Source organism: Saccopteryx bilineata, chromosome 4, assembly GCF_036850765.1.
Source record: "Saccopteryx bilineata isolate mSacBil1 chromosome 4, mSacBil1_pri_phased_curated, whole genome shotgun sequence".
In the NCBI taxonomy this organism is placed as follows: Eukaryota; Metazoa; Chordata; class Mammalia; order Chiroptera; family Emballonuridae; genus Saccopteryx; species Saccopteryx bilineata.
In genome coordinates, this window is record NC_089493.1 from 204,138,702 (window position 1) to 204,165,791 (window position 27,090).

Genomic DNA, 27,090 nt, shown 5'->3' on the forward strand with positions numbered 1-27,090 from the left:
TTCCTTTTTTATTTCTTTCCTTCCCTTTTTTTCTTTTTCAGTGACAGAAATAGGTAAGAGAATAAGGATGTCTTAATAAAAGGACACAATTTTGTGGCTCATATAGATAACAGAACCAATGTCATCAACTATTCTGCTAGCTGGTTGGTATTTCATAGAATTTTAGATATGGCAAGCAAGCCCTTATTTTATAAATCAGCAATTTCAGAAGCAAAATGAAATTAAATAGCTTTGCCAAGGCTACATAGCTAGAATTTGGTGCTTTTTTTTCTTTTTCATTTACTGCCAGTCCCTAAAAAGGGTGAGGATAGAATATATTCACCAGCAGACTAGCCCAATGGGTCATCTGCTGACTTATTTCCAACTCACTACAGATTTCTACAGCACTGGCCTCTGATCATTCTTACTTGTTTTTCTGCTTTCCTGTTTATTCCACAGCAGGACCATAGCAGGCATGAGGTTAAAAGAACTAAGACAGAGGTTCTCAACCTTCAGTGCATAATAAAACCAAGAATCCCAGACTCTATTACCTGCCCCCACTCCCAGTTGGTTTGGGGAAGGTCAATGTTCCCAAACTTGAGCATAAATCAGAATTTCCTGTCATAGATACAGAGAACAGACTGATGATTGCTAGAGGGGAAGGAGGCTGGGTGGATGGATAGAAATAGTGAAGGGACTAAAAAGAACAGGTTGGTAGTTACAAGTCATTGGGGATGTAAGGTACAACATAGGAAATGTAGTCAATAATATTGTACATAATCAATAATATTGTAATATTGATACAATATGTATGTTTTCAGTTTGGGTACTGGAAATATCGGGGGAATAGTTTGTAAAAATTGTCTAACTAACCATTATGCTGTACCCCTGAAACTAATAAATGATAATATTGGATGTAAAGTGTAATTAAAAAAAATTTTTTTAAGAGAATCTCTTGGAGGGCTTGTTAAAGCAGACTGTTGGGTCCCTAGTTTCTGATTTTCAGGGTCTGGGATGGTACTCAATATCTTGAATTTCTAACTGGTCCCAAGGTAACATTGATGTTACTAGTCTGGGGGCCACACTTTGAGAACTATTCAGGGCAGGGCATCAGGTAATTTTTTTAAAGTTCTCCAAGATAGAAAAGTTCAGCCAGTTGAAAATCATTGATTTAAAACAATCATTCTCAATCTTTCCTGCAAACATCTGGGGAATTAAAACAAAATACTGTTGCCTGAGTACCCACCCCCAGAGATTCATTTTAAATTGATCTGGGATACAGATTGAGCCTCAGGACTTTTTAAAGCATCGTAGGAAGAAATTGAAGAAGATACAAATAAGTGGAAGCATAGACTATATTCATAGATAGGAAGATTTAATATCATTAAAATGTCTATACTACCCAAAGAAATCTATAGATTCAACATAATTCCTATCAAGATACCAATAGAGTATTTCACAGAACTAGAACAAATATTCCAAAATTTATATGGAGCCATAGAAAAACCCAAATAGCCACAGAAATCTTGAGAAAGAAGAAAAAAGTTGGAGAAATCATGCTGCCTGAAATCAAACTATACTACATGCCCATAGTAATCAAAACAGCATGGCACTGGCATAAAAACAGACACATAGGTCAATGTAACAAAATAGAGAGCCCAGAAATAAACCCACACCTTCATGGTCAATTAATATTTGACAAAGGAGACAAGAACATACAATGGGATAAAGACAGTCTATTCAATAAATGGTGTTAAGAAAATTGGACAGACACATGCCAAAAAAAAGAAAAAGAAACTAAACCACCATCTTACACCATATACAAGAATAAATGTAAAATGGATTAAAGACTTAAATGTTAGACTTGAATCCTAGAAGAAAACATAGGCAGTAAAATCTCAGAATTTCTCATAGCACTATTTTTTTCTGATATCTCGCGTTGGGCAAGGGAAACAAAAAAATAAACAAATGAGACTATATTAAAATAAAAAGGGTTTTCACAGCAAAGAAAACCATAAACAAAATAAAAAGACAACCCACTGAATAAGAGAACACATTCACCAATAATACATCTGATAAGAACTTAATATCTAAAATTTATAATGAACTTTAAAATTTCAGCACTAAAAACAAACCAATCTAATTTAAAATGGGCAAAGGATCTGAATCAACATTTTTCTAAAGAGAACATACAGATGGCCAACAGACATGAAAAGCTACTCATTGTCACTAATCATCAGAGAAATGCAAATTAAAACTACAATGAGATATCACTTAACACCTGTCAGCATGGCTACCATCAATAAATCAATGAATAACAAATGTTGTTGGTAAAGATGTGGAGAAAAGGGAACCCTCCTGCACTGCTGGTGGGATTGCAGACTGGTGCAGCCACTGCGGAAAGCAGTATGAAGTTATCTCAAAAAATTAAAAATGGAACTGCCTTATGATCCAGCAATTCCACTTCTGGGAGTATATCTGAAGAAACCCAAAACACTAATTCAAAAGAATGTATGCACCTCTATGTTCATTGCAGCATCATTTACAATAGCCAAGATTTAGAAGCAGCCTAAGTGTTCATCAATAGAGAAATAGATAAAAAAGCTGTGGTACATATACACAATGAAATACCACTCAGCTGTAAAAAGGAAGAAAACCTTACCCTTTGTGACAGCATGAATGGACCTGGAGATGATTGTGCTAAGTGAAATAAACCAGTCAGAGAAAGACAAGTACTGTATGATTTCATTTATATGTGGAATCTAATGAACAAAAGAAACTAACAAACCAAGGAGTAACAGACTCATAGATACAGAGAGCAGACTGACAGCTGTCAGAGGGGAGAGTTGTTGGGGGCTGGGTGAAAAAGGTGAAGGGATTATGCAAATTAAATCTAAAAAAATAAAAATTAAAAACAAATACTATTCTGCTAAACATAGTGTGTGGAATGCTGGTTGATTCTTTGAAATATCATTATTATATCATGCCATTTACTGGGGGAGCATAGTGACAAATAGAGTTTGCTAGTAGGAAAAAAAAATCATCGTATGATTTAAAAGAATCATACTCCAAATGATTCCAACATGCCGCCAAGACCAAGCATAATGGAAATGTTCTGCCTCCTCAATTCCTACTACTACTTACCTAAAATATCCTTCACAGGGTCGGGTACTTTTTCCACTGTCACTTACTAGACATTCGCTCTAACTTGCTGTTTGTCAACAATGATTTAGTTCCACTTTGATGCTTTTTAAATGCTAATATTTATTGAATACTTAGGGTATAGTAAGCCTGGTGAAAAGCTCTTTGCTACTGTACTGTTTTTCATCTTGTTTTGCTTACTTAATAGTTATGCTTTAAATAATTTTTCTTCAAAGAGAGATCCCATATTTTCTAGAATCAACATTGTCTTCTAACTTGTGATTAATATATACATTTTATTCCATTCCTACTGGTTAGAAGCCCAAGACAGGAAAAAGGAGGGAGAGAAAGAATATTCTTATATAGAGAAAAAATATTCTTTTGATCTGTTTAAACACATTACACTCGGTACCTGATTCTCTGTGAATCCTGGCTGAGGTTCTCTGGAAATGGACAAAGACTTAGTAATTCCAAGAGGAAAGTTCCAAGGACACATATGATTCTATTTTAAAGCAGCTTATTTTCCTTTTGCTTTTGATTAATACATTTCTTTCATTTCAAGAAAAAAAATGCCACTAACTTTTTTCCCTGAGAGTAACTTCATTTGGAACAAACTCTAATGACAGCCAGAGCAATGATATGAGTTGTTTAGAGTAAAGGGGTTTTAGCTGAGGAAATATAAAAGTATACAAAATAGTCACAATTCTGGTAACGCCTCCTTTCCAGGCCCTGTGCTCACTGTCCACAAGGTGGCGCCGTTTGCAGCCAAACAACCCTCCTCGTGTGGGTGGTCTTTTCACAATTAATGTTTAGAATGTGTCCCATAGCTTTAGTTCCTGAAATTCCACCTGTTTCAAGTTTCAGGAGATCTGAGAGACACCAGGAGTTAAATCTTTAGCTTTCAGACCTGTGGTCTAGCAAAGTGTTTAATAAATGAAACTTAACCCACGGGGACTAGATGAATGAGTTGGCCGTCATGTTAATCCACTTCACTCACGCCAGGGCCAGGGGGGTGAAGCTCAGACAGCTCTGAGAAGGAAGGCGAGTGCCATCACACTGCCTTCCTTTGCCATCTAAGATTTCTTCCCCATTTCATTTTTCTTCTCCCTACTTTTGTACCAGTTTTACAAGAACCCAGTTCAGCATAACAAAGCCTAATAATCCATCTCCACACTCACCTATTTTCTTTCTCAAAATGGGCAAAGCAGCTATTCTGACCCTATCATAAAACACACAATGTTGGCCCTGGCCGGTTGGCTCAGTGGTAGAGCGTCGGCCTGGCGTGCAGAAGTCCCGGGTTCAATTCCCGGCCAGGGCACACAGGAGAGGCGCCCACCTACTTCTCCACCCCTTCCCCTCTCCTTTCTCTCTGTCCCTTTCTCTTCCCCTCCTGCAGCCAAGGCTCCATTGGAGCAAAAAATGGCCTGGGCACTGGGGATGGCTCTGTGGCCTCTGCCCCAGGCGCTAGAGTGGCTCTGGTTGCAACAGAGCGACGCCCCAGATGGGCAGAGCATCGCCCCTGGTGGGCATGCCGGGTGGATCCCGGTCAGGCGCATGCGGGAATGTGTCTGACTGCCTCCCCGTTTCCAGCTTCAGAAAAATACAAAAAAAAAAAACCAAAAACAAAACACACTTATAACAAAAGCATGACTATGGGAGGTATCAAGTAATAAGGGGTAGGTCATGTGAATTCTAAGATACCTGTTCCCAGAAAAAGGGACTCCTGGGCAGTTATTCAAGACTGATAAGCTCTTTATGGGAAAGGACCTTGCTGGAGGAAGTGATGGGTGAGACGCACTAGAGTGAGGTCAGAGATCAATTGGGCTAACCCTAGTGACACACCTGGGTCCCTTTTATCTCTGCTTCAGTTTTCCCACTCTCCAATGAGGAGGTGGTGCTGAGTGACCTCTAGGAGCCCTCCTGCTGTGACATGGTTGCATCTCTGTTTTTGTTCACATTACGGCTTATACAATCGTGTAAATGCTCAAGAGCCACGCAGGGATTCTGTGTAGACACACACCTGGTTTGATCGCTGTTCACTTTACTGTACTTCACAGGTGTTGTGGGTTTTTTTACAAACTGAAGGCAAGGTTCTCCACCAGCAGAAGATATCACAACTTACTTTATTGCAGTACTCAAGTATCGAGACCTTGCCTTCAGTCAGTAAAACATGCATCTGTGAAGCGCAGTGGTGAACAGCAGTGAAACCAGGTGTGTCTGTAGGAAGTAAACGAGGTTGAACCAACCTAGTCACCTGTCTAGGAAGCTAGTAAACATCACTATGACCAGGTTGATACCCACTAGGTCCCTGAGTCAACATCATTAAAATTAAGAGACTGCTCAGGTAGGCCCAGGCCCTTGTGCTACATGGGCCTTCACCCAATGAAAGCATTAGAAATCAACTTTGTGACACCAGAATGAGAAGCAACAAGTCAGAAATCATAAAAAACACATCATACATCAAAATTACTATCTGTTAACTAACTTAGTTCTGAGCTGGGCTTTGGTTATTGAACTAATTTAAAGGAACTAATAAATATGCAATCCACAGCTGCTTATAACATAAAGGGAGTTTTAAAATCCATTTTCAATACGAAGAGATAAATTATCTGTGCCTTCTTCCTGAATAATAATACCAAACATTGAAGCAAAAGAGACAGTTAACTATTTACCTACTAGTGACCAACAACAGAACTTGAGTACTTTCAAGAGCCAGGCCATTTCGATCCTTATTTTAAACAGCGAAACTAAGACCTATGTTATCAGAGAGAGCGATCTGTTTCTAGGGTTTGCCTGAATTCCAAGCACCTGCTTGCTCTGGTCTGGAGGCAGACAGTGCATCATAAAAATAAAAGTCATGGGGAATATGCATAGAAGGCTACTCCCTTTAAAATCCTTAGGAAGAGGCTCTTTTTCCTAAAATCTAATACTGTAAGTTTAATACATGTTTATGTTAATATCTTAGCTCAGAATTTGGGAACTGACACAGGAGCATTAAAGAAGTTTCTTTAGCCTGGTTCATGTGCATGTGCTCAGATATTTCTGTAGGATGGGAAACAGACTTTACTTTAGCTTATTAGCACCTAAGGCAGGACAGTTTGGTTTTGGAATTCTCACAAGTATCCTGAACAGCAGCAGCAGCTGCTGCTCCAACCTACAACCTAGCTGCCGCTCTATCGAGTTCTCCTATGGTAACCAACCACTGCTCAATGGGCGTCTGATCAGCTCCAGCGGCTCTAGTACAGTACCACAAACAGGGAGGGGGGGGGGCTTAAACAACAGGAATTTATTTCTCTCAGTTTTGGAGGCTAGGAAGTCCAGGATCAAGGTGCTAGCCAATTCAGCCTCCCTGTAAGTGTCCTCTTCCTGGCTTGCAGATGGCCACTTTCTCACTGAGAGCGAGCAGCTGGTCTCTCATCCTCTTCTCATAAGAACATGAATTCCAACATGGGAGCAACGCTCCATGACATCATCTAAACCTAACCTTCAAATAGCATCATGTTATGGGGATTAAATATTTCAACACATGAATTTTGGAGGGACACGACATCCAGTCCATACAATGGGATAACCTCACCTATAGGGCTTCTATAGATAAGCTAAGCTGTAATAAGTTGGCCTCAGAATATGCTTTTCCACAATAATTATTATAGGGTGGTGCTTCTCAAACTTCAGGTGCATCAGAATCCCCTGAAGCTTGGAAAAACAGATTTCTTGGCCTGACCCCCAGAGACTCTGATTTAGTAGGGTCTGGTGTGCAACCTGAGAAACTGCATTTCTAACAGGCTCCCAGATAATGCTGACGTGTTCCGTCTGAGAACTGCACTTTGAGAGCCACTGAGTGAGGAGTTCCTTTTAGAATGTTAATATCAGTTATGATTCTTTGGGCTTGTATTGGCTTCTCAGTAAATACCTATTTTATGGTAAACAGATTTAAAAATGTCTTATTTGCTTCTACTCTGATGTTGCAGTTACATACAAACATGCTTAACCAGTAGATGGATACATCCGCAGGGGCGAGGCTGCTTTGTGCTGTGAGCACCCAGGGAGAGTCAATTAATGCAGTATGTTTGACAAGCTGATGTGTGGCTTCCCAAGTCACCAGTTTTACAAGAATGTCTGCTGACGTTTTAACCTTACTAATTTTTATCTCAGAATGTAGATTTACTATTTAAAGTTGCTGGGTTCAGCTATCTTACCTCTATAAGCACATTGCAATAGTTTTAACTGACAAAGCTTAGCATAAAGCACTTGAGCAATGCTTAGCATTTCTGTTCAATTCATTTGTCCTATGTCACACTTGGTTAAATTTTAAAGCAAGGCTCTGTCATGAAACAGCGTAATTTTAAAACTTACTTCAAATACACTTTGGAATGTAAACATACCTTATTTAGCTTTACAAAACCTTCCAGTCCAGCTTCCCAGGGGTTTGTATCACAGTTCATCTAAAAGGGAAGCACACACTGTAAATCTTAAATGAGTGCAAATCATTTCAGTAACTTTCATGTTTGTTGCTTTTCTTTTAGAAAAGAGTATTTTTTTATTTTTAATATAGATTCTGAAAAAGAAAAAATATGGACTAATCTTTAAAGTGATTTTTGTAACTGAGACTCATAGACATAGATAAAAGTGAAGTGGTTACCAGGGAGGAGAGGGTGTGGGACAGGGGACACAGGGTATAAAGAGGAATAAATATAAGGTGATGGAAAATGCTTTGACTTTGGGTGATGGGTACACAACTTAACAGTTCAAATGCTATAGAGATGTTTACCTGAAACCTATATACTTTTATTGACCAATGTCACCCTGTTGAATTTAATTTTCTAAATAAAAAAATTTTTTAATCTAAAATTCAAGTATAGCCTTTCAGCTATTATTTCAATAGCAAACTAGAAACTAAAATTCAGTTTGCTTCCATGACTTTTATTACAATAAATATCCAGGGGAATACCACAATGTGAAATTCCTTCTGGAAACAAGACTTTCATATGTTTTTATGTAATAATTTTGCATAATTTGGTTTTGGAAAATTATGAAGTAATTTACTTATCTTGCAATTATCCGGGAATCAGGATAAATAGAGGAGAAATCAGATGCTAGGAAAATGACTTCTACAGAGTTCAGGAAAAGAGAAAAGGCAAAAATAGAGGTTGAACTTTAATCTTTTCAAACGCAGTGAGTTACACTAATATACTTCCAGAGCTAAAGCCATTACTTGGGACTAGATCTGAAGTTAGTGGGTTTTGTTTGTTTTATTTTGTTGCTATTGGTATCTTTTGCTCTAAGAGAACTTGTCTAGACCTCATAAAAAGTAGCCAAACTTAAAAAAGGATACACAACCTGACCAGGCGGTGGCGCAGTGGATAGAGCATCAGAATGGGATGTGGAGGACCCAGGTTCGAGACCCCCAAGGTCGCCAGCTTGAGCGTGGGCTCGTCTGGTTTAAGCAAAGCTCACCAGCTTGGTCCCAAGGTTGTTGGCTCAAGCAAGGGGTTACTCAGTCTGCTGAAGGCCCACGGTCAAGGCACATATGAGAAAGCAATCAATGAACAACTAAGGAGCCGCAACGAAAAACTAATGATTGATGCTTCTCATCTCTCTCTCTGTTCCTGTCTGTCTGTACCTATCTATCCCTCTCTCTGACTCACTCTTTGTCCCTGTAAAAAAAAAAAAAAAAAAAAAGGATAGCACAGAACTATAAACTTGTTTCACATGACATAAAATTTGGTCTCCTGTATTCTAATTAATTTGAGCAACTCTAAAATTATGTTTTATCTGCTCAAAGTTTCAGAATTTCTCTGGAAAAAAAAATGAAAATGAAATCCAAAAGACAGATTGCTGTAATAGCACTGGAGGGAAGTAGTGCCAGCAGAGCTGGGAGCAGAGGGTGCAGGAGCGCAGCCCCAGAGGGCGCTCCCAGAGAGGACGCTCCCAGCAGGAACAGCCCCAGAGGACGCTCCCAGCAGGAGCACAGCCCTAGAGGATGCTCCCAGCAGGAGCACAGCACCCGAGGACGCTCCCAGCAGGAACAGCCCCAGAGGACACTCTCAGCAGGAGCACAGCCCTAGAGGATGCTCCCAGCAGGAGCACAGCACCCGAGGACGCTCCCAGCAGGAACAGCCCCAGAGGACACTCTCAGCAGGAGCACAGCCCTAGAGGATGCTCCCAGCAGGAACAGCCCCAGAGGACGCTCCCAGCAGGAACACAGCCCTAGAGGATGCTCCCAGCAGGAGCACAGCACCCGAGGACGCTCCCAGCAGGAGCACAGCCCTAGAGGACGCTCTCAGCAGGAGCACAGCCCTCTGGGACGCTCCCAGCAGGAACAGCCCCAGAGGACACTCTCAGCAGGAGCACAGCCCTAGAGGATGCTCCCAGCAGGAGCACAGCACCCGAGGACGCTCCCAGCAGGAACAGCCCCAGAGGACGCTCCCAGCAGGAGCACAGCCCTAGAGGATGCTCCCAGCAGGAGCACAGCCCTCTGGGACGCTCCCAGCAGGAACAGCCCCAGAGGACGCTCCCAGCAGGAGCACAGCCCTAGAGGATGCTCTCAGCAGGAGCACAGCCCTAGAGGATGCTCCCAGCAGGAGCACAGCACCCGAGGAGCTCCCAGCAGGAACAGCCCCAGAGGATGCTCTCAGCAGGAGCACAGCCCTCTGGGACGCTCCCAGAGGGGGGGCTCCTAGAGAGGGGCGCAGACAACAGAGGCAGGAGGCTGGGCTGCTGCTTCCTTCTGTGGGGAACAGTGTGGGGGCAGAGCTGTCCTGTTTCGCTCCCTGCTGCAACCCCATCTAAGGCCCCCCTTGTAGGTGGGAATCCCTCAATAGAGCCTTTCTCCTGCAAAATGACAACCTGCCCCCAGAGCCCTTGTTCTTAAGAGTGGCTCCAGGAAGCTGCTTTCTCCATCTCAAAGCCTACTTGCTCCCACCCATCATTTAAATGCCCAAGGGGCCCTGCCTGTTCTTCCAAACCCACTCTGCTCTCCAGTTAAATTCATTCTATTATGTGCTAGGCACTTTATAGACTATCTAATATCTGTACCTCTGTAGGAGAAAGAGTATCTCTGTTTTATAGGAAAGTAAACAGAGGCTCTGGAGAGTTAAGACCACATATGTGGTGGAGGATAAATTCAAACCCAAAGACCCCCTTGTAAAGTACATCCTTTACCACTGTTCCTCATCTCGCCTCTAAAATTATACTGACAACAGAGAGATAGCCTGCCATGTTGGAGACAAAATAGGAGCACAGAGTTTGAACCATAGTTTGGCCACTTCATTTAACATGGACCAAATTGTTTACTGTTTCTTAGTATGACTGTGTGCAGAATGGGGATTATTTACTTATTTCTTTATTCAGAGAGACAGGGGAAAGGCAAGAGACAGAGTAAGGGAGAGATGAGAAGCATCAACTCATAGTTATGGCACTTTACTTGTTCATTGATTTCTTCTCATACATACCTTGACAGAGGGTGGGGGGAGATTCAGCCAAGCCAATGACCACTTGCTCAAGCCAGGGACCTTGGGCGTCAAGCCAGCAACCAGTGTGGAGATCATAGAGATGACCCCACACTTAAGCTGGAGACCTCGGGGTTTCGAACCTGGGACCTCAGCATCCTAGGCCAATGCTCTATCTACTGTGCTATTACTGGTCAGGCCAGAATGGGAATAATTTAGATACGCTGACTCCCAACCCCTTGTTCAAAAATCACCAATAATCAGGAGACGTGAGAAGGTAAGTGAAGTCATGCATGTGAAAATCCTTAGTTCCCATTGTTAATGGTAGAAGTAGGCTAGACACCAGACCATCAGCTGTGCTCCTCAGAAAGACACCTTTTGTTATTTCCTCCAAAGAAATATGAGGAGAAAATGAGCCTGGGCAACATGACAGAGGAGGAGGAAGAATCTGAAAGGCGGTCCTCCCGTTCGGGGCAGTGGGCAGGCTCCCTTGGCATAGCCGCAGCTCCACACAGCCAGAGACGGTGTCCAGGGCCCTATGCCAAGAGGATGAACTGGGCAGAATAAATATTATGTCATAACTCCAACAAACTTTCAATTGGGAAACTAAAAAGAAAAACCTCTTCCCCTAATTAAATAAAGTTATCTAATAATATGTAATTTCTCTTACAGTCAGTCAATGTTAAAGCAGTTAAAACTAGCCCTTATAAAAATTAAGAATGAAAAAAAAACACACCAAGAAACAAGCCCTTATATAAAAATGGCATTATATATACAATATACAAAATGTAAATGAATATGCTAGCATTTCAAACCTCTGACCCCCAGGCTCTGAAAGCTTTCTCCAGTCTTAAGGCATTCATGGCATATGTTCCAAAATTGTCAATTCCCTCCTCCTGGCCTGCATTCATGATGACCTCATACAGTGCCGCAGAATCTTCTCGTCTGTGGTACAGCTCCCAACCCAGCTCACCTACAATAAACCCACAAGTGCCACATCAGAGTAAGAACAATGGCCACTAGGTCTAATGTGCAGTAGCTAAAACTCACAAATAAATGGAGAGATTCCAGTTATGTAACATAGGCACTGCTGAGTTTTAAAACAGCAGTTCATAAAAAAATGTTGCAACAAAAACCCACTGCAAAGTAGACTGCCATATTACAGATGCATCATGCCCACCACTCACAGAGAGAATGATATCTAGGACACCTCTTCAGCTGAGCTGTATCCCAATGGTCTACATTGTGGGACAGCCATAGTCTCTAATCCCCCTACTCCGGCTTTCGTCTGCACTGGGTCCTTTCTTTCACTATTAGAGCTGTAGGCAAAAGTCAAAGGAAATGAAACCCAACCCAGTCTGCTTAATTTTTTTTATTCTGATTGTGCTTTATTCTGGTTCCATTTTGCCAAGGTTAGGTGGAAGATGGTGGGGAAAAGGAACATGGCCACCAGGGAAGAGCTAAGGCCTTTACACTGTGTTTTCTCCTTGTTCCTCAGTGTCGATGGCTGGTGGTGCTGTGTTTTTCCAGGACACCACCAAAACATGAGCAACGTGTAATTGAACAAATGCCTGGGCACCAAGTACTCCTTCTGTGACAGGACAAGGAAGTCTAGGTGAAGTTAGAAGTGAGCCCAGTGCACCAATGGGGAGTTGAAGTCCACTCATTCAACTCTGTTTTGAATACCTACTATGTGCAAGGTTAGGTGCTATATGAAGACTTCCCTAATGCATGTAGAGTCTAGAAAGAAGGATAGAGAACAGAAATGCTGTAAGAGAGGTGCCTGATATGTTCAAGACAGTGCATATATTCTATGGGAGGTAATCTTGAGTGTCCCCAGATAGAGTCAGCTGGCCTAAATATTCTGTCAACTCTTCCAACAATTCCAGCAGCCAATGTCTCCTATTCTTTTATCTACCCTTACAAATGGTAGGCAGCTATAGGACAATTGGAAATCTGTGTATAACTTTCTCAGACTAAAAGTGAATAGATAGAATTGTCATAAAAGTTGGGCAGGAAAACTCTTCCTCTAAAATTATACTGACAAAAGACAGACAGACAGAGAAAGAGACCATTTCTGGTAGCTTCTTTTATATTTTAGAGACTTACTCTAGGTTATTTTTCAATTCTTACCAGTATAAGATATCCTAATAGCAGTGACAGGAATGTTGGAAACCTTTAAAGACTTGGTTTGAAGGAACTTGAAAACATCATCACTAAGATCTTCAGAGGTCAGTTTCTGAAGAACCTTTCTTGCATGTGGCCCTGCAACTCCAAGGACCCCAAGCTCATCAGTTATGTTTTTAATTTCAACATCATATCCACCTTTGACTGCCTCTTCTTCAATCCATCTGCATTTGAGTCATAAACATTGTGTTAAATCTTGCTTGAATAATGCATGTTTATAACATTATTATTTCTCAGAAGACATGCACTGTGTCTAGAATTACCAAAAAGTCCCCAGAGTATCATTTCATATAATCACCTAATATTTAACGTAGAAGAAACTGAGTCCCAGAGATGGTAAGTGATTTTCTATAAACCACCCTCTTATATAAATTGGAGATAATTTTCACTGTACAGAAGATCCTTGAATTTAAATGAGTTCTGCTACACAATTATTTTAAATAGTGACAGCACTATTGCATTTAAAGTAATGACTTAATCTTAAAAAAATTAATTTAAGCCCAAATTTTCTCTAGTACCTATACACAGGAGTCACATTCATGCTGCCAAAAGTTAATAATGTGCCTGTCATCAGATACAAAATTGCTTTGACAATCACAAGGAAAAGACAAAAACTCTAAAAAATAGTTTCAATTTCTGTCTTATGAGTTATTGGGAGCTAGCTATGGAGCTTATTTATAATTCATGGAGCAGTCCTCAGAACTACACAAGTCTATCATAAAATGATCATCTGAATTTATACAAAGCTAAGCTACTAAAATGTTTCCCAATGTATCTTGGATTAAATGATATAATTTGCATCATTTTATAATGAGACTGAGAATCCAATAGCATCAAGATTTCTCCTGCCCAATTTTTATGATAGTTCTTTTTATTCCTAGTCTGATATTTATTAAACAATAATATTCCAAATGATTTTTGAATACTAGACTAAAGACTACATACAGGTTTTATAGTAGACTAAAGATTCATGTGAAGATTGACGTGGCTAGTCAACAATCAGACCCAGCGATGGACTAAAGAGCACAAAGTTCGCATCAGGGAGGCAGCTTGTTGAATGTGGGTATTGGAATCAAAGACTGGCTTCAGCAAGTTACTTTAACCCAAATTTCAGTTTTCTCATCTGAAAATGGGAATAATATATACCATGCAACACTATTTATTAAGAGAATTCGTTCAGATAATATGTAAAAAAAGTTCTGACACATTGATGATGTCTAATAAATGGGAGTTGATATTACCAGAACCAGTACACTCCGTAGAGGGATTGCCTTTTGAAGGGGGATGGAGACAGGCTCCTCACTTTAAGTAATTTCCTATAAAGACTTGAAGCTTATTTGAAACAATAATGTTTAAGAATTAAAGTTGTACTTTCAACTACTGGTGAAAGAAAAATTCATCTTAAGATTGAGCCCATGTTTAACCCATATAAAATTTTCTTACTAGGTGTGCACTTACCTAAGATCATGAAGTTCTGATCCAGAACCAGTTACTAATAAAAACTCCCCAGGAGACTGGTGAGAAACAGTCAACTCAGCATACACTCGACCTTTTGGTGTTAACATGTGACTTATATTTGTAAAACCCACCTACACAATAGAATTTAAAATTATCTTCTGTATTCTTTATAAGCAACATGGAAATAAAATGTAGTGTCAACAATAAAAAAAATCTGAATCTTATCATTTATATTAATTGTATGAATTACATATTTATAAACCTAAGACCAAGATTAATTTTGAAGTTCTCAGTTTAAATTACAATTGTCATAAAAATTATACTTCAGTCAATGTTGTAGTTCCTGTTGACACAATTAAGCAAAATCAGAAGATCCTTAGGTAGTAATTCATTTAATAGAAATCTAAATTTAAAAATTAGCTAGAGGCCTGGCCGGTTGGCTCAGTGGTAGAGCGTTGGCCTGGAGTGCGGGAGTCCTGGGTTCAATTCCAAGCCAGTGCACACAGGAGAAGCACCCATCTGCTTCTCCACCCCTCCCCCTCACCTTCCTCTCTGTCTCTCTCTTCCCCTCCTGCAGCCAAGGCTCCATTGGAGCAGAGTTGGCCCGGGTGCTGAGGTTGGCTCCATGGCCTCTACCTCAGGCACTAGAATGGCTCTGGTTACAACTGAGTGACACCCCAAGATGGGCAGAGCATCGCCCCCTGGTGGGCATGCCGGGTGGATCCCAGTTGGGCGCATGAGGGAGTCTGTCTAATTGCCTCCCCGGTTCCAACTTCAGAAAAATACACACACACAAAAAAAATTAGCTAGAATAGGCTTGATCAGTTGAAGAGTTCTAGTGTTCATACAGAAATCAGTAGGCGGATTGAAATATCCTTTTTTTTTTTTTAATGAAAGGATAGAGCAGGGGTCCCCAAACTACGGCCCATGGGCCACATGTGGCCCCCTGAGGTCATTTATCCGGCCCCCACCACACTTCCAAAAGGGGCACCTCTTTCATTGGTGGTCAGTGAGAGGAGCTCATTGACCATCTCGTTAGCCAAAAGCAGGCCCATAGTTCCCATTGAAATACTGGTCAGTTTGTTGATTTAAATTTACTTGTTCTTTATTTTACATATTGTATTTGTTCCCATTTTGTTTTTTTACTTTAAAATAAGATATATGCAGTGTGCATAGGGATTTGTTCATAGTTTTTTTTATAGTCCAGCCCTCCAACGGTCTGAAGGACAGTGAACTGGCCCCCTGTGTAAAAAGTTTGGGGACCCCTGGGATAGAGAGTTAAGCAGACCACAATCCTGGAGCTTGTACCATTATAAGGTTATTTACCTTTGGAATGACATTTGCAAAAAGATGGTCCAACAATCTAATAGAATCTTGGCCTCTGATGTTAAACTTGCCAAATGGTGACAGGTCAATCACTCCTACTCTTTGCATAACCTGTTTATACTCAGAGCCCACAGGCTCAAACCAGTTTGTGCGGTAAAAACTTGGCCTGAAACACAATGTTTGTCATAAAACAACTGTCATTCATTTTCAGAAAATTACAGAGTAAGCATATTTTAATTCATCTAGTAAATCCCATTTGGAGGAAAAAAATGTAGCCTAAAACTGTTCTCGGCAATTCATACATGTATGTTGAAATCTGATTTTTTAAAAGTTACTTATATATCCCTTTAACCCATTTCATAGAGAATAAAGTATTTATTAGCTAGAAAATAAAATGACATGTGGGCTCTCTATTCCGGAAGAGAGTTTTGAAGTCAACCAGTCCTGTGGTGTTCAACCTTAGTTGTATATTAGAGTCACCTAAGGCACATTTTTAAACATGCCAATTTTGAGCCCTGGCTGGTGGTGCAATGGATAGAGCACTGGCACCATCCCAAGGTTGCTGGTTTAAGCCTCCATCAGGGCACATATAAGAAGCAACCAATGGGTACACAACTAAGTAGAACAGTGAGTTGATGCTTCTTTCTCTCTCTACTCCCTTCTTCTTCTTCTCTCTCAAATCAATGGGGGAGAAAGAGCCTTTTTTTTTTGCTTTAATTAAATCAGAATATATGTGGTAGAGCTGTCTTGTCCAGTGTTTCCCAAACATTAATGCAAACACAAATCACTTGCACTAGTTAAAATCAAATTCTAATGCAGCAGGTCTGGGGGAGGGCCCATATTCTACATTCTAACAGGCTCTACACCTGGTCTAAGCAAGGATTTGATCTAACATCTTCATTTATTAGAAAAAAAGACACCAAGTGACTTCTAAGGACTTTGCATTCTTTAATGACAGAACTGGGCCTGGAACAAAGGTCTCCTGATTCATTATGCAGGGTCCTTTCCGTTGTTTGAAGTGGACTTCTAATGTGGCAGTTTACGTCAGAGCAGCTGCTAAGTCTGCAAAATGAGTTTTCAGTAGTTTAATTATTAAAATAGTAGAGGAAACAGGCTGATTCAAATAGCACAAGGTGAAGAACAGATCTGGCAATTATCTGAATCATTTAGGAAAAACCAAACCAGCATTTTGCCCCAAGATAATCTAGCCTGGCTGCCTGAGGAGCCCAAATTTATTAACCAACAACTGATGCTCTACTATGCTTTGCCCCATTTAGATATGGTCTTAAAGTAGACATAAAAACCTGTTTAAAGAAGCACTATGACAAGTAAAAAAAAAAGATAATTTCTAGATTTGCTATTTGTTTTCTCTTGATTTATAAATTCTCATGAGAAAAAATATATAATCACTATTAATCACAAGTATAAATAAGGGCAGGTAATTCAAGAAAAGAAATGGCAACAACTTCAGAGAAATTCAGAGAATTGGTTTAGTGGCATTGTTTATGTTTTAGCTTAACCACAAATGCTAAGTAAATGATCCTTTCCCCTAAATTAGCAACAGTACATGTAACTTGTATGACTCAGTGTACACACAGCAGGAAGTGGCTGCCTTCATAGGAAAAGACCCATATTTCCACACTATGTGATTCAACCAGGCATCCAAGCAGGACGAAGCCTTGGGAGCCAGCTGAAGGCATGTGAGAATTTGGAGTGGGGGAGTTTTCTCTGAACTCCTAAGAATGCCGAGCAGAGGGTTCACAGGGTGGGCAGTAGGACTCTTGATGCCTAATGGGTCCTAGATGTGGGGCAGCGTCATGCAGGGTAGATGAATGCCTCTACTGCTAGAAAGGCTGTGTTGGACTGGGCTGGAGTGACACAGCGGGAGGGAAACGGCACTGATGTCCCTCTGCTCCACCTCTGAAATCGCATTCTGCAGTCAGAGCCACAGGCATGTTATGTTATTTACTTACCTGTACCCAGTGTCCTGGCCCGGTTTGTAGAACCAGTGTGGCTGTTCCCAGCCCGCATGGAACCCCATGGAACATTTGGACTCCAGGATTTTATAAAGCCCACTGACTCGCTGAGTTGGCCTCCCAGCAAACCGTTCTTCTTTAGGGTACCCCACTGAACAAGGAAAAACAGTACTCTAAATAGCATATAACCAGAGCTGTAAAATACTTTGAAGGACTCACAAAATGGAAAAACAGTACTTAAAATCCTAAACTATATATGTATTAAAGTTATGTTTAAAAAACCCTCAAAGCTGTCGTTTTTATATTGATCAAAGGTTAAAGTAGATTTAAAACTGAAAATCACTGATATATTCCACACATAAATTGACATAAATATATACACTGATATAGGGTTTTTGTTGTTGTTGTTGTTGTTGAGGTACGAGGCTTTTTAGACTCCCTAACCACACCCGCCTAAATATACTAAATAAAAAGCATCTGAAGTCAGAGGCGCTGCAAGTCCAGTGTTACCAATTTGCCCTTTACCAATATTGTTGAAGCCGTAGGACTCTCTTGCTTTGGCCACAGTGTACTGAGTGGTTGTCCATTTGCCATAGCGATTGGGATCTAATTCTATCAGGTCGAAAGGAGGTTCTCCACGCAGGATCCAGTCGCTGAGGTATTTCCCCACACCACCAGCGTGGATTATGCCATATCTTTCAAATGCAGAGATAAACATGCTATTACTAACATGTTGTTTTCAAACAACAAAATATGTACAAATATTTTACAGGGCCTTAAAGTCAGGGTGCTCTGTGCATTCAGAACACACAATTTACATAATCTATCACTTTTTCCTCAAAAGAAAACATATTTAGGCATCCAAATCAAATGTGTCTGACTTTATAGCTAGTTTGTTTCCACAGTTTCAAGAGATACATGCCTGCAAAATAGCCCTCAACTCTTGGTCAGTAAGATGTTCACTTTAGGAACATGTGCGGAAGAAAGCAACAGGCAGATATAGTTGATAGTTGACAGTCGACTGCCCTCTTGATCTGTAATGATCCTGATAGGAAATTTGTGGAAGAAATATGTACACTATAGAGTGGTATGCTCGTCTCTCCTTTGACTTAATTTAGTTCTGTGCAAGGTCCTTGAGCCATTATTTTAGAAGCATTCAGTCAATAGGCACCCACTCTAGGACTTGAGGAGGAGGTAGAAAGATATACTGGCACCTGTATTTTATAACTGATAGGTCACTTGGTACAGAAGATAGGCTTGTTTTCTATTTTCACATGAAAATGCTTTTAAACCAATAACATGACTGCAGCAAATAATGTGATACAAATAAAGGGATCATAATTTAATGTTGGTTATGTGCTGTCCTACTCTGTTCTTGTCTAACAAAGAACTTTATTATAGGTTTATCTGTGGTTTAAGTTGAGAGGCTTCTGAGGAGTTGGGTGAGCAGGGAATTATGGGAAGATGACAGAGGAAAGGAGCTACATGAGCAGACCTCTAAATGTGAGAAATTCCAAGACCCCAAATAACAGCAGCTTGACAGCCAGAATCACAGATTCTAAGGGCTCAGGAGGACCTTAGCAAAGACTAGAAATGTCAACTAACTTTTCCCACAACAGGATACCAGTTTTGCTATTCTATAAAAAAGAATGCCTAAATTTGGTATAAGATTATTTCTGAAGCAGAATAAAAAGGCAACAATCGATAATTCTTGCTAGTTTAAAAGAGAAACCACAGGTCATCCAAACAATCTCACTAAGTTTCAAGAAAGCAAGAAAAATGATAAAATATATGCTTAAAATGTTTATTCTTTTACCCAGGCCCAATGTATAAGATACAATAGTTGCCATTTTTGAGAGCCAAGGATACTGTTTACAAGACTCAAAACTATATAAAGTTTTACTGACATTAATTGAAAGCGCTTACCATTTTCTAGGCATTGTTTCCATCTAACTTGTACAAGTTGATTAATTTTTTAGCAACTCTATTTTTACCAATGAGAAAACCAACCTGCACACAGGGGTTGTATAACACACACAGCACTAAAGAGCAGATTCAGTCTACAAATTCATTCATCTGACTCCAGTGTACACTCCCTGTTATTGAACTTTGCTTCTTCAATGGTTCTAAATCAGGGGTCGGGAACCTATGGCTCACAAGCCAGATGTGGCTCTTTTGATGGCTGCATCTGGCTTGCAGACAAATCTTTAATAAAAAAAATAATGTTAAAAATATTAAACATTCTCATGTATTATAATCCGTTCATTTCCTACCGCTCATGTTCATGGTTGTGGATGGCTGGAGCCAATCACAGCTGTCCTCCAGGACAACACATAAAGTACACGGGTCGTTGTATGGCTCTCACAGAATTACATTTTAAAATATGTGGCGTCCATGGCTCTCTCAGCCAAAAAGATTCCTGACCCTTATTCTAAATCGTTTTTCAGCCAAGACACACATGAAAGAATTCACATCCTTGGCAGACTTCTTGAGCACAGCCAGGACTGTACTTCGGTTTCCTCTGGTGTCATTGCTACACCATCATATTCTTTCTGTTTCAACAATGCCCATGAGCAAACAAATAGGGCAGAGTGCTATTATTTGGGGATAATCCTGAATCAAATCTAATTTTTCCTTTTTTTTCTTTTTTTAGCAAGAGAGACAGAGGAAGAGAGAGACAGATAGGAACAGACAGACAGGAAGGAGAGAGATGAGAAGCATCCATTCTTTGTTGCAGCACCTTAGTTGTACATTGATTGCTTTCTCATATGTGCCTTTACTGGGGGGCTCCAGCTGAGCCAGTGACCCCTTGCTCAGCCAGGAACCCTGGGCTTCAAGCCAGCAACCATGGGATCATTTCTATGATCCCACACTCAAGCTAGAGACCTCGGGGTTTTGAACCTGGCTCCACTGTGTCACCGCCTGGTCAGGCTCTAATTTCTTTTTAACAAGTAAATCTTTTACAAACTTCTGATCTCTGACCATTAACAATGTATATGTAAAATGCCATACAACTGAGTGTTATGAAACTTCTGTTGAGAGCCCCTGATTTAGTACCTAAAAGTATAAAACCAAAAATTTTCGTATGATTTTTGTTCTGCCCCTGCAAGCTGTGTGACCTTGGGAAAACTAGGTAACCACCCTGAACTTTAGTCTTCTCGTTTTCTTTATGGTGTTGATGAAGACTTAATTGACATGGCATTTAAAAGCACACAGTAGGCAAGCAGTACATGGTGGCTGTTGAGCCTTGTATAGCAGCAGAGATGGCCTGTGCCCGGTTGATAAGATTGTCATGAAGAAGGAGTGTGTAACGTGGACGTGGAGGGACTGGAGGAGAGTTAGGCTCTTCGATCTCGAGCATTAATCTGCAGAACCTGTTTCTTCTCAAAGGCCCAGCGGCGATGTTTTTTGAGTTCTTGTGTCTGCTTTTTATGATAACACTTAAACTATCAGATGTTACATCATAAAGCACTCTCCCCTCTTTAAATTTGCTGCTTATAATCTGTTCTAAGCCAAGAAAGCTAGATTCAATTCAGTATAATTCATCAAACATTGGCAGGGGCACTGTGTTAGTCACCCAGAAGCAGAAAAAGTTATTAGATTGTGACCAAACAAAAGTGAAACATCCTTGTCTGAGGGTGACCTGTGAGTAAGGGAAGTAAGCACTGGCAGGTTTGTAGACAGTTTACAGTCCTATGGACTGGCTGCATCAGAAAAATAGACATAAACATAAAGATTCCTGGGCCCCTCTCTAGATGACTGGATCAGAATCTAGAGGAGTGGCATCTGGAATCTGTTTGCATGTTAGTTTTCCAATTCAACACATCATTCATGAGTTCTAGGGACAAATAATAGGAATTTCATAGGTAACATATAAAGGAGAATGAAGCACATGCAGTGACTAACCATGAAGTTGAATTCTGTTTTTAAACATTCCCGTGAGGGGATTTTGATGATCAGCCAGACATGGGAAGCATTGGCCTTACAAACCATGGGATGCATCACTGATATAAGCCACGAGAGGCAGCCAATGTGAGGATTCCATCATATCACATAAGAAACATCTTAGCTGTTGTAAATATGATGCAACAAACATAGGGGTATATAGATCTTTACAAATAAGTGTCTTCAAATTTTTCCGGTAGATACCCAGAAGGATTGCTGGGTCATATGGTAACTATTATTAATTTTTTGAGGAACCTCAAAGAACCATATATAGAATATAAACAAAAGGTAACAAACAGACAAAGAAAAAACAAACACAGATAACAGTATGGTGGTTACCAGAGGCGAAGAGAGATGAGGAGGGTTAAGAGGGTACAAGGGGTCAAATATATGGTGATGGAAAAAGATTAGACTTTAGGTGGTGAGCACACAGAGTATATGATGTCATACTATAAATTTGTACATCTGAAATTTATGTTATTAACCAATGTTACTCCAATAAATTTACTTTAAAAATACACATTCTGGACTTCATTTTTTTTCTTAAGTAAGAAGTGGGGAGGCAAAGAGACAGACTCCTCATGCACCCTAACTGGGATCCACCCAGCAAGCCCCCTATGGGGCGATGCTCTGCTCATCTGGGACCATTGCTCCATTGCTTGGCAACCAAGCTATTTTAGCACCTGAGGCGAGGCCATGGAGCTATCCCCAGCACCCTGGGTCAACTTGTACCAACCAAGCCATGGCTGCAGGAGGGGAAGAGATAGAGAAAAGGGAGAGGGGAAGGGGTGAGAAGCAGATGGCCACTTCTCCTGTGTGCCCTGACCAGGAATCAAACCTGGGACATCTACATGCTGGGCTGATGCTCTACCACTGAGCCAACCAGCCAGTGCTCTGGACTTCATTAAAACCAAAAACTTTGTGCTTCAGTGTATACTATCAAGAAAGTGAAATAACCCATAGAATTAGAGAAAAAATAACATAAATCATATATTTGATGAGGGTCTTTTATCTAGAATATATAAAAAATTTGTATAACTTAACAAAAAGACAAATAATCCAATATTTTAAATGGCAAAAGATACAAATAGACATTCTCCAAGGATGATACACAAGTAATGTACAAGAGAAACACTTCCATATGCACATGCCTACATATAGGCTGTAAAAGGTGAAGCCTAAGTCCTCAGTTACATTATACCTCCAAGTCCCATATCTCCATCTGGTTTTTTCCCCTCTGGATGTCCCACAGACTTAACCTTAATACTTCAAACCCAACCTATCAAAAATGACACTCATTATTTTTCTGGTCCTCTCTCCCTATAGCCCCAGTTATTTTTCTGGTCCTCTCTCCCTATAGCCCCAGTTATTTTTCTGGTCCTCTCTCCCTATAGCCCCAGTTATTTTTCTGGTCCTCTCTCCCTATAGCCCCACATCCAACCAGGTGTGAGGTTAGAAAGGCTGCTATCTATCATTTGCAATTTTCGTCTCTCCCTTAAGACCTATTGCAACTAGTCACCAAATCTAAGTAATTTTGTCTCCTATCTCTCAGTCCTTGCTGCTGCTTCCTTAGTTCAGACCCCAGTCTCTCTCCTGTTAGCAGAACAGCCCCTCAACCAGCCCTGCACCTCTGCTCAGCTCTCACTGCCTTGCTCTCAGCTGTAGCCCAGGACACAGCACTAGCTGGCAATCATTAAATATTAGTTGAATAAATAACCAAATAAAATATGGAAGAAAAATAGAATATTAGAAGTTGCGATATGATAGTAAATGGTATTTGACATCACTATTCACCAAAGTAATGGCACAAATATTAGAGATGAAGCATCAAATGGGCAATGAAATTATAAATAGTAAACAATCCAAGGAATCATAAAAAACAAATCATGTTACACAAAGATGAATTATGATGAAAATAGCATCAGATATGTCACACATTTGATTCTTTGAATTATCTTTGTCACATTGCATTATGAAAACATCCTTGTAAAATTTGGGCAAACAACTATCTGAACATACACAGTATGAAAAGAGACACAAATAATAGAAATGGCAGGAAATACGCAAAGAGAAAGTTACAGGAAATCATTGCCTTTCTTTGTGTAAGTCTTTAAAACCTATACAAATGATTAAACCATTATACAATCAGGTTTTAAGACTATAATTTTTAATTAGCAATAATCACCCCTCAGATAAACCTCATTGGCTATGATACTGCCACTGCGCAAAGCTTAAGACTAAAATTTTTTTATTGCCTTCATTTCATTAGTCACAAAAGGGAAAAACTCTCTGCCCTTTTCCCATTTTCTTTTTTTGGCCTGAGATTATGGGACAAGACTTACCTAAATTGCATGACTCTCTAATAAATGATGAATTACATGGAGATACTCACCCAAAACCGATAGCCACCCAGTAGTTTCTGACCCCCTGATGGGGACCCACCATAGGCAAAATGTCAGGAGAGTAGGTGATGGGACCATTGACAACATTGATGATGTCGGCCTTTTTCAGGACTGGAACCATTTCCATGGCAGCTTCGACGTGCTCCATGATTCGGTCTAGGTCAGACTCAAAGAGCTCCTTTCCAAACCCTGGAAGGACATGCCAGTGGGAGCCAGATGCCACAGCTGCACTGACAAGCACTCTAGAGTAATTCAAGTCTCGGAAGCAGCTTGCACTTAAAGATGGCCTGTTAGAAAGGTGCTTCCTCTTTTCTTTTGTAAGTCTAAACTTGATATGCACAGTCAACAGATGGGTACCTACTGTTTTATGGAGAACAATATTATTCCTTAAAACAATAAAATCATGCAAGTTAACCTTTTTAATAAACAGAAAATCTTAATTTATCCATATTAATACTTTTCAGTATTTAATTCAATCACAATTTTTTAAAATTAATTTTAATGGAGTGACATTGATAAATCAGGGTACATATGTTCAGAGAAAACATCTCTAGGTTATTTTGACATTTGATTATGCTGCGTTCCCATCACCCAAAGTCCAATTGTCTTCCGTCACAATTTTTTAAAAATGACAATTATTTGGTTTATTGAGAGAAATATTTTGCCCTGGCCAGTTGGTTCAGTGGTAGAGTATCTGCCCAGCATGTGGATGTTCTGGGTTCAATTCCCAGTCACAGCACACAGGAGAAGTGCCCATCTGCTTCTCCACCCCTCCCACTCTTGCTTCTTTCCCTCTCTCCCTCTCCCCCCTCCCTGTCTTTCTCTTCCTGTCCTGTAGCAATGGCTCCATTGGAGCGAGTTGGCCCTGAGCACTGAGGATGGCTCTATGTCCTCCACCTAGGTGCTAAGAAGAATTCAGTTGCTAAGCAATAGAGCAATGCCCCAGATGGGCAGAGCATTGCCCCCTAGTGGGCTTGCCAGGTGGATCCTGGTCCAGGCACATACAGGAGTCTGTCTCTGCCTCCCCTCCTTTCACTGAATAAAAAAAAGAGAAAGAGAGAAAGAGGGGGATTTTATTCTTCAAATAACTATAAAATCTGCACCATCCTCCCAGGTGAGGGCAAATGGGAGTCTACTAAGCCATGTCAGGACACTGGGAAACTACCCTAGGATCTAAAATGATAGATTCTAGACCCCCTTTAACTCTTAGTAGGGAAGGAATGTCATGGAGGCCTTTCCCACTGAGCCTGCTCCCTGACATAGCCAAGGGCTAGACTTCCAAGAAAGGAGTCTGAGCCTGGAAGCACAATTATCTTTTCAGTCCTAACAGGCACTGTGATTGAAGCAGGGCCGAAGGTGACCTTCTAAAAGAGCATGTCCGCCAACACTGATGACTTCCCACAGCATCCCCCAGCTGCTTCTTGTTTCTCCCATGGGCCACATGTTGGGTCAGTGGTATGGAGACCTATAGATCTCCACTGGACCAGGACATGTGGGCACTCAGGGCCAGCCAACAGTCTGGCCCTCCCTCCAACTGCAATTACTTAAATATTTGTTCAACATTATTTGGTGGAGAGGCTGCCAGCATGGGGCAGAGCAAAGAGGGAGACTCTCTGGTGGCAGACCAGGCCTTCCTTTGGGGTCAGGAGCTATTCTGCTCAGGCTCAAATGTGCACGTCCACTCAGCAAAACTAAAGCCCTCAGACAACTGCCCAACTTCTGCTGAAGACAGTCTAGTGGGTATTTGTTATGACATTGTCATAGGTGCTCTTTGAGAGATAGATGGGAGAGATTCAGTTGCTATCTCAAGTAGCTTGTCAAATTATAATTACAGAAAGTATAAAATCTTCCATTTCTTTATATCTCTTATAATAATTCAGTTCCCTGATGACATTTTAGCTCCTTTTATAAGAGTCAAACCTAGACTACCTCCTTAGTTGACGCAATCTTTAATCCAACTCTGTAAAAACATTTCATGAAAAACAAAAGCAGGTCCTTTTCTCTTACAGAACTTGGAAGAGAAACTCTAATACTTCCTGCTTTAGCATAGAGGCTGGAGCCTATTCCACATCCACTTATATAGTAGGTAGGAACTTTGGTGTGGAATCCTAACCTATCCTGCTCTGTGACAGACTCCAAGGCTTTCATGCTTAGCAGGCTGGATATTCTGCCTCTGACACCTGTCGTGTTTCCAGCTGTCAAAGCACAATAGCAGCTGTATCCAAATCTGGAAACCAGACTTAGCAGGAGGGGAGTAAGGAAAGAGTCAGGAGGCAGGAGGTAGGTGTGGGCAGGTAAAAATTACCTAGTGCCGGCCCTGGCTGGTTGGCTCAGCTGTAGAGCATCGGCCTGGCATGCGGGGGACCCAGGTTTGATTCCCGGCCAGGGCACATAGGAGAAGCACCCATTTGCTTCTCCACCCCCCTCCTTCCTCTCTGTCTCTCTCTTCCCCTCCCACAGCCAAGGCTCCATTGGAGCAAAGATGGCCCGGGCGCTGGGGATGGCTCCTTGGCCTCTGCCCCAGGCGCTAGAGTGGCTCTGGTTGCGGTAGAGCGACGCCCGGAGGGGCAGAGCATCACCCCTGGTGGGCGTGCCGGGTGGATCCCGGTCGAGCGCATGCGGGAGTCTGTCTGACTGTCTCTCCCCATTTCCAGCTTCAGAAAAATACAAAAAAAAAAAAAATTAAAAAAAATTAAAAAAAAATTACCTAGTGCCGTCTGCAGCAGTGGGGAATATGTTTCTTTAGCTTCTTCACCACCAAATGCCTCTTTTCTCTTTCCTTACTCCCTGCTGTGATTATTCAAAGGGATAAGAGAAGAGAGGTTACCTCAAACCCCTCATCTGCAATAACCCAGGCATCCGATAGGCTAGTATTATGGCATCATCTTATACTATAGCCAGCCCCGGGCCTTAGGGAAACTAAAACACACATGTCTGATATGCACACACTTCCATCTGCTAAATTTACCTGGAGGGACTCCACTGGTGACCCACGAGTCCTGAACTTTCATTTTCTCCTGACTTTCATATGGACCAAACAGGAGCCCATCCCTCTCCTGTCGGAGGTAGTAAGATCCTTCCAGGTCACGGAGCACAGGGAGTTCTCGTTTCAAAGCTTTTACTTCAGGGATTGTCGAAGTAACAACGTATTGATGTTGAACCGGAATGAGAGGATGCTCCAATCCAACCATCTTACCCACTTCACGAGCCCAAAATCCTTAAATG

General features: G+C 41.0%; 1 protein-coding gene and 1 pseudogene across 2 annotated transcripts in view; both read right to left on the reverse strand.

Annotated features, from left to right (window-relative positions):
• Positions 1 to 27,090, reverse strand: part of DMGDH (dimethylglycine dehydrogenase) — a 79,311-nt gene that overhangs the window by 25,162 nt on the left and 27,059 nt on the right. For both annotated transcript variants that reach the window (XM_066273636.1, XM_066273635.1), the window contains 9 exons: positions 26,834 to 27,082; positions 23,856 to 24,054; positions 18,044 to 18,213; positions 17,516 to 17,669; positions 15,543 to 15,708; positions 14,217 to 14,347; positions 12,705 to 12,922; positions 11,387 to 11,544; positions 7,506 to 7,565 (listed from right to left, as the gene is read on the reverse strand). In XM_066273636.1, coding sequence (XP_066129733.1) covers positions 7,506 to 7,565; positions 11,387 to 11,544; positions 12,705 to 12,922; positions 14,217 to 14,347; positions 15,543 to 15,708; positions 17,516 to 17,669; positions 18,044 to 18,213; positions 23,856 to 24,054; positions 26,834 to 27,082 — 1,505 coding nt within the window. The remainder of the gene's footprint in view (positions 1 to 7,505; positions 7,566 to 11,386; positions 11,545 to 12,704; positions 12,923 to 14,216; positions 14,348 to 15,542; positions 15,709 to 17,515; positions 17,670 to 18,043; positions 18,214 to 23,855; positions 24,055 to 26,833; positions 27,083 to 27,090) is intronic.
• On the reverse strand, positions 23,570 to 23,695 carry LOC136336866 (U4 spliceosomal RNA; annotated as a pseudogene).